Source organism: Myotis brandtii, unplaced genomic scaffold (assembly GCF_000412655.1).
Source record: "Myotis brandtii unplaced genomic scaffold, ASM41265v1 scaffold22033, whole genome shotgun sequence".
Lineage (NCBI taxonomy): Eukaryota > Metazoa > Chordata > Mammalia > Chiroptera > Vespertilionidae > Myotis > Myotis brandtii.
This window is the reverse complement of record NW_005358260.1, coordinates 9,684-18,171: the sequence shown is the minus strand read 5'-3', so window position 1 is coordinate 18,171 and position 8,488 is coordinate 9,684. Positions and strand designations below refer to the sequence as shown.

General features: G+C 46.1%; 1 protein-coding gene across 1 annotated transcript; it reads right to left on the bottom strand.

Annotated features, from left to right (window-relative positions):
• Positions 1–549: 549 nt before the first annotated feature.
• LOC102253277 (olfactory receptor 1361) lies at positions 550–4,394 on the bottom strand. Its single transcript, XM_005866109.1, has 2 exons — positions 4,386–4,394; positions 550–1,497 (listed from the first exon to the last, which is right to left on the bottom strand). Exons 1-2 carry the CDS (start codon positions 4,392–4,394, stop codon positions 550–552), a joined length of 957 nt encoding a protein of 318 aa, XP_005866171.1.
• Between the last annotated feature and the right edge of the window lie 4,094 nt (positions 4,395–8,488).

Sequence of the window (8,488 nt, the reverse complement as noted above, 5' to 3'; positions counted from 1 at the left end):
ATGCTAAGTGAGATAAGTCAGAGGAAGACAAGCAGTGTATGATACCACTTATATGTGTGCTCTAAAAAAATCAAACTTGTGGAAAAACAGAGAATGGTGGTTACTAGGAGATGGGGGTTGGGAAGACAAGATTGATGTTTAAGGATACAAACTTTCAACGAGTGGTAAATAAGCCATAGAGATTTAATGCACAGTATAATGAATACAGACAACAATATTGTACTACAATCATCAAACTAGCTAAGAGAATAAATCTTAATGATCTCAACCACTAAAAAGAGAGGATAATTATGTAATGTGACAAGTACAAAATATTGCTACAACAGCAATCATATTATAATATATGTCTCAAATTAACACACATTGTACACCTTAAACTTACACAATGTTATGTGTCAAATATATTCAAAATATATTTAAAAATAAAGAACTTACATGAATAATAACTTAATTTCCACCTTCAGAAAAGGGAAAAAAAGAAATGTCACCCTGAGTTCTAACATTGGGAAGCATTAGGCTATTTGCAAAGCAAGTGGGTATAACAAGCGTTCAAAGAGCCTTAGCAAAGTGGTTCTGGCTGAGAAGCCTCCTGAGGGCGCTCCTCAGATCCCGGTTCCGCAGGCTGTAGATGAAAGGGTTCAGCATGGGGGTCACCATGGTGTACATCACTGTGGCTGCCATGTCCCTGTAGGTGGTGTGTGTGGATGCAGGGTTGAAGTAGACCCCAATGATAGTCCCGTAGAAGAGAGAGACGACACAAAGGTGAGAGCCACAGGTGGAGAACGCTTTCCACTTCCCCCGGGCCGAGGGCACCTTCCACACAGCCACAGCGATGAGTGTGTAAGAGGCCATGATGCACACAAAAGGGACCAGAACCCCTGAACCCCCAAGCACCAACATCAGCATCTCGTTGACTTGCGTGTCAGAGCAGGAGAGCTTGATTAAGGCGTTGATGTCGCAGAAGAAGTGTGGGATCCTACTGGCGTGAAAGGACAACCGGGTCATCAGAATAGTGTGGACCAAGGAGATGAAGCTGGCCACAACCCAGGTTACCGCCACCAGCGAGGCACACCGAAGCATGCTCATGATCGTCATGTAGTGCAGCGGGCGGCAGATGGCCAGGTAGCGGTCATAAGCCATGGCCGAGAGAAGGATGCTGTCGGCTGCCCCAAAGGTGATGAAGAAATACATCTGGACCAGGCAAGCGGAGGAGGAGATGGTGGTGAGCCCGCACAGGTGGTTCAGCAGCATCTTGGGGATGGTGGTGGAGGTGAAGCAGACGTCAAGGAGAGATAAGTTGCTGAGGAAGAAGTACATGGGGCTGTGCAGGCGAGGGTCTGAGACGATGGCCAGGATGGTGAGCAGGTTCCCCAGGCACCCAATCAGATACAGGCTGCAGACGAGCCCCAAGAGCGCCTGCTGCTGCCGGGGCTGCTCAGAAAGGCCGAGGAGGATGAACTCGGAGACCTGGGTCTGGTTGGCCATGTCCAGGCAGTTCTACAAGCAGAAGCAAGGGCATCAGCGGTGGGTGGGCTCCTGGGGAGGAAGCCAGTCCCCTCATTGCTGCCTCCCACTCATCTTTCCAGGTGCATCTCAGCTTCTTTGGGCCTCAGTTCCCCCATTTGTCACATGGGATTAATAATTCTCCTTTAATATAGATTTTTTATTGATTTCAGAGAGGAAGGGAGAGGGGAGAGAGAGATACAAACATCAATGATGAGAGGGAATCATTGATCAGGGGTCTCCTGCACGACCCCTCCTGGGGATCGAACCCGAAACCCAGGCATGTGCCCTTGACCGGAATCAAACCCAGGACCATTCAGCCCACAGGCCAACACTCTATCCACTGAGCCAAACCAGCCAGGGCGGGATTAATAATTCTTACCTTTTAGGATTGTTATAAGAGAAATAAGCCCAAGGGGCTTACATTCATATCTGACTTGTTATATGGATAATTATTTTTCATAGTGGAAACTCTCAGTGACGCTATCAAAACAGTGACATGTTCATTAGCTTGACTATGGCAATGATTTTACAGTGTATCAACACATCAAGGTAGGCACCTAGGCATATGTGGTTTTTATCAGTCAATATATCACTCAATAAAGATGGAGAAAAAGAAATAAACACAAAATAAACAGCATAAATATTTCTAGAGTTTGTCTTTTAAAATAAAAATGAGTAATAGAGTGATAAGAGTATCAACTACAAAGCCAGACAGCCAGGGTTTAAAATCCCAGCTCAGCCACTTACTAGCTGTGTGACATTAGGCAAGTTAATTAACCTCTCTGTGCCTTAGTCTTCCCATCTGTAAAATTAGGATAATAATATATCTGCCCCAAGGAGTTGTTGTGAAGATGTAATGATTTTATATGTAACATGTTGAACCTTATGAATTTTTCTGAGAGTTAAGATCTCTTAGAACAGACTGGTGATTGCCAGGGACTGGGGTGGAGGAGACCCAAAATGGATGAAGGGAGCTAAAAGGTGCAGATTTCAGATTAAAGGAAATAAGTCCTGGGCCTGTACATCATAGTGACCATAGTTAACAATACTGGGTTGTATATTTGAAAGTTGCTCAAAGAGTGGATTTTTTTGTATCCTGCTACCTTGCCAAATTCTTTTATTACATCTAGCAGTTTTTTGGTGGAGTCTTTAGGGTTTTCTATATACAATATCATGTCATCTGGGAATATAGAGAGTTTTACTTCCTCCTTTCCAATTTGGGTGCCTTTTATTTCTTCTTCTTGTCTGATCGCTGTGGCTAGGACTTCCCGTACTATGTCGAATAAGAGTGGTGAAAGCGGACATCCCTGTCTTGTTCCTGTTCTCAGGGGAAATGGTTTTAGTTTTTGAAGAGAGTAGATTTTTAAAGTTCTCATCACAAGAACTTTTGTGGTGATGGATGTTAACTACACCTATTGTGATCATTTCTCAATATACAAAAATATAAAATTATTATGTTGCACACCTGAAACTAATATAACGTTGTACATCAATTTTGCCTCAATTAAAAGAAGTCTTAGTGTTTGAGAGTAAAGTCTCTGGGGTCCAGATGAATCCCGTTTGAATGCCATTCCTGACACATTAGCTGTGTGAGCCAGTGACAGAAAAGCCCAAAGACTCAGTTTCCTGAGCGAATTAAATGAGATAATGAGTGTGGAGATCTTTAAAAGGATGCTCTCTTTAAAAATATATTTTTTAATTGAGTTCAGAGATGGAGAGAGAGATAGAAACATCAATGATGAGAGAGAATCATTGATTGACTGCCTCCTGCACGCACCCCACTGGGGATCCAGCCTGCAACCTGGCATGTGCCCTGCCTGGGAACCCAACCATGATTCATAGGTCAACAACCACTGAGCGAAACTGGCCGGGTTGAAGGCACTAATCTTAAATGTTACAATGGTGTATCTTTTACACCAACGATGTCTCTCTCCTCGGTGGGCTGTGAGAGCATGTACTGATTCATTATGTCTTGGAGTAAGTTATTTCCAAAGGGAGCTAATCTTGCTCATCCTATGTTTTTTACATCAACCTTAGAGACAGATGATCTTTGTCCACAAATGTGGGCCCCATGTGCCAGGTGAGACTTGCATGAACCTTATTCTGGCCTCCACTGGACAGCCCATCGGCTCTGAATTAGTCAGTTTAGACTAAATCACGCTGCAGTAACATACAGGCCCCAACCTCACCGGCTGACAGCAACGAAGGCTGATTTCTCACTCAGGCTCCACGTCCATCACAGGGCGCTATGGTAGTGCTCTGTGATGAATTCTCTCCCGGACTCAGACTGGTGGACAAACCTTTGTCTGGGACACTGCCAGTCACTGCAGCAGTGGGAAAAGTGCATTGTATGCTGACTCCTAAGAGCTTCTGCCAGGAAACACTCCCCCACCCCGCTCACCTTTACTCACATTTCAATGGCCAGGCCTGGTGTCCGGGGGGTGGAGAGCTAGAAATCTCTCCAGGGAGCAGCCGCAAACATGAGTGAAAAAGAATAGACTCTCCAAAGCTTTGCAGTGGCCGTCCTCTTCCACCGAGGGCTGAGGAGAGGAGTGCATGCATTTCTCTGCGAGACACAGGTCTGGCCTTTGTGTCTCTGGAGTCCTGTGCTCAGACCCCAGGAGTGCTGTTCACCCTGCAACCCATACACTGGCCGCCATGCTAGGCTCAAGGCACCTCTGAGGCGTGAGAATAGTTATGATACAGGTGGCAGGTGTCTTGATGAGAGGACTCTGTCATCCTCCACACTCCCTTGCACGTTTCATTCAATGACTGAATTTCTGGTTCCAGCAGCCACTTCTCTCCAAACTCCTACTTGATTATCCTGTTTCCTGGGCATCGCCCCCAGACACCTCCTTCCCCAAGCACTCCAGTCTCACCAGGTCCATGATGGGCTCTCCCCGACCAGGGCTGCTGGGCTTGGCCCTGGGGTTGCACAGCCTGCACAACCCTAGTCAGCTCAACCAACTCCTCTCTCACCTCTCACCTTCCATCGATGCCTAATTTGTAGATTTACAACAGCATCTTCATCTCTAGGACAGACGCAGAACAGTTATTCACAGAGTGAGCCAGCATCGTCTCCCACCTGGATGACCCACCATGGAGTGGTCCCTGCATGGCCACTCTCGCCCCCTCAGTGCTTTCCATTCTGCAGCCAACGTGACTGCAGGGGTAGACGGCGTCTTCCCCGGCTTCACCATCCAGGTCACCACTGCTCCGCTCCCTCCCACACCTGCAGTCCCACCTCCTGCCTCAGAGCCTGTGCACCTGCGGCTTCCCCTCACCCACATGCCTTCACCTCTGCAGGATGCTTTCCGGGTCCCCTCTACTGAGGGGAGCGAGCGGGTCTCAGCCGGGACCTACTGACATTCCGGGCCGGATCATTTCTTGTGGTGGGGATTGCCCCGTGTGTTATTGTAGGAGGTTGACCCCTGGCCTTGACCCACTGGATGCCAGTAGCCCCCCTCCCACTCTGGCTGCAAAAAGATCTTGAGGCCCCCTGGGGAGACGTCAAAATCTCTCCCCCGGAGGACCCCTAGTCTAGGCGAAAGCTCTGTGAACTCTCCCCTCTGCATCACCCGCACAAACTGAACAGGACAATTACCTCTATGTGATGAATCCACCTTTGAGCTCCCACTTGACCCACAGCGTTCCACTGAGCCCTCCGCAGCCCCATGAGACAGCCCAACATCACTCCTGCTTGGAACTAGGATCCAGCCAGGCTCTGGTTCTGGTGTCCACTCTCGACCCGTTCCCCATAACGCCCCCCACTCCTGAGGCTTGTGCAGAGCACCTGAAGTCCTTGTGGGTGAAACCGAGCAGAGAGCACCCCCACCTCTGAGGGGAAGTTCCAGGGCAGGAAGGCCCCACCCCTGCAACTCCTCTACCTGACACACTTACTTGACCAATGACCTCTGTACCTCCATCAGATCCCAGGACTTCTCAGCCCTCAGGTGGTGTGGTCCAGGGGGTTGGGACTGCTGCCGCCTCGAGTGTGTCTTGTGGCTGTGGAGGAGGAATATGCCTTCTCTGGGAGCACACAGAACCCCTACCTCAGGTTTATACCAGACTCTGGCCCCTGGAGGTGATGCCAGAGAACCTTGTCAGGATGAATACAGTTACCTCACCTTCCCTCGTGGGGCCTTTGAGCCCAGGCCCCGCTGTGGGAAAGAATTTCCTCTCAAGAGCGTTGTCTTTCCTCAGACCTGTCTCCCTTGGTTGACAGAGGATAGAACGCACCCAATTTTTCCTATGAAGAAGTTTTTAAAATATTTTATGACTAATAATGGTTATAGTATCTGTTACGTGGTTGGAGCTGTGATGAGCATGCAGTGTCCTATAACTCTCACCAAAGCCCAGTGAGGAAGGAAACGGAGAATCTCGCTTGCCCATCGTCACGGCGCTTGAAGTGGCAGACTTAGGGCTGGATTTGGGTAGTCTGACTGCAGGGCACAACTCATGAACGTAAATGGCCCTGTGTATACACATAAAAAGATATTTAATTTAGTATGATTGAATAATATCGCATTGTGTGTATACAATCCAAAGGTTTCTAGTACATTCACAGAACTGTGCAACTACTTCCATAATCAATTTCAGAATATTTTCACCAAAAAGAAACCCTGTATATTTTAGCAGCAACCCTAACCTCCCCCCCGCCATTTTCCACTTTTCCTCCAGATCCAGGGGATCACGAATCTTCTTTCTATCTCCATAGATTTGTCTATTATGGAAATGTAATATAGATGGAAGTATACAGACTTTGGGATCTGGGTTCTTTCACTCAATATAATGTTTTCAGATTCACCCATATTGTAGCATGTATCAATAATTCAGTTTTTAAATTGCTGAATAATATTACAGTACCAGCCTGGCTGGCATGGCTCAGTGATTGAGCATTGACCTGTGAACCAGGAGGTCAAGGTTCAATTCCCAGCCAGAATTACATACCCATGTTGCAGGCTTGATCCCCAGTGTGGGGCGTGCAGGAGGCAGCCAATCAATGATTCTCTCTCATCATTGATTTTTCTCTCTCGCTCGCTCTCTCCTATCCTCTCTGAAATCAATAAAAATATATTTTAAAAATATTCCATTACCACATAATACCACCTTTTGTTTGTCCTGTCTTTCGTTGATGGACATTTGCGTTGTTTTCGCCTTCTGGCTGTTACAAGTAGTGCTGCTGTAAACGCTTGCATACAAGGTTTGTTTGAGGACCTATTTTCAATTCCTTTGGGTATATATCCAGGAGTACAATTGCTGGGTCACATAGCAATTCTATATTTTACTTTTGAGTAACTGCCAAACTGGTTTTCATCGTGGCTGCACCATTTTACATTCTTACCAGCAGTGGATGATGGTTCCGATTTCTCACACACCTGCCAACACTTACTGTTTTCTGCTTGCGTTTTTTTTTTAAATTATCGTCATGCTAATGGGTGTGAAGTGGTATCTCATTGTGATTTTAATTTGCATTTTACTAATGAAGCTGAGCATTGTTGTTGTTTTTTCTCTTTAAGGAGAAACTATAGGACTGACCAGCTAACTCATTGGTTGTGGAGAGGCCTCTGGGCTTCCCCTGCTGCCGTGGAGGAAGGAGCTGATGCAGCTTTAGAAACGCCAAGGAGAAGTGCTGCTGCAGATGTAGCTTGTTTCCCTGGAAACCCCTGTGATCGTCACCATGAACTCACATACTTAGAATTAGAAAATCAACCAGATGCCTCTGTCAGTGGCACACTATCACCAACCATCATATCATCCAGGCCCTCCACCCTCCTTTTTAAAAAACATATGACACAAATTACAGGTTTATTTAGATTCTCTATATTTTCCTGAGACAGTTATGGTCATTTATATTTTTTCTAAGAATATATTTTGCTTAAGTTTATAAATGTATTGATGTAGTGCCATATTCTTGTGTTATCTTTTTATTGTGAGATATACATCCACAAGAGCATATAAAACATTTGTATATGTTTTTAAGAAGAATAACGAAGCAACACATTGTAATTACCATTCAGGTTAAGAAAGAAAACACTACAAAACTACTAAAAAATAAAGAAAATTTATAGGTTAATTAGTAACGTAAGTGAACGTCTAATGATTTTTAGTATCTTTTCATGTGCTGACATATGCTACCATGTGGACGAACCTCAAAAATATCATGGTAAGTGGAAAAAGCTGGTATAAAGGGTACATATTATATAATTCCATGTATATGAAATGTCTGGAACAGGCAGATCCATAGAGAGAAAGTAGATTAGTGGTTGCCAGGGGCTGGAGGGAAGGGGAGTAGGAGTGACTGTTTAATGAGGATGGGGTCTCCTCAGAGGGTGATGAAAGTGCTCTAGACCTAGATAGAGATGGTGGTTGCACAACACTATGAATGCCTTACATGCCACTGAATCGTTAACTTTGCTGGTTAATTTTATGTTATGTGAACTTCAAACTAAAAAAGTTCAATCTCCCTCATGGTTTAAGAAATTCCAACAGGAACAATGAAATACAACTTCCGGCCTGGCAGACCAGTAACAATGCCCCGCATGGATAACACTCAGTATTGGCAAGGATGAGGGAACTGAGCACGCTCAAGAACTGCTAGGGGGGTGTCAATGGTACAACCCTCTGGGGAGGGCAGTGGTGGGTGGGGTTTGTCTTGTTGGAGAACCATATTCTTGGGACCCTGGGTACCTTAATCACAGCTTCTTCCAGAGTCCAGTGAAGCACATAAGACTCCACGCATCCAACGAGACCTGCCCAACCTTCTGAGGTGGATTTGCAAATGGCGCCCTCTACCTACTGTGTGTTTGCTCAGGTCTTCCAAGAAATAGATGCTAAGACAGGATGAGACATACAAGGACTTACTAGGGAAGACTCCTATGAGGAGGAGGGAGAAGGACCAGCCGGGAGCGCTGTAGACCCCTGGGCAGTCTGACCCCTGTGGCGAAGAGAAGGGAGGAAATAGGTTGGGTAAAGCCATCCT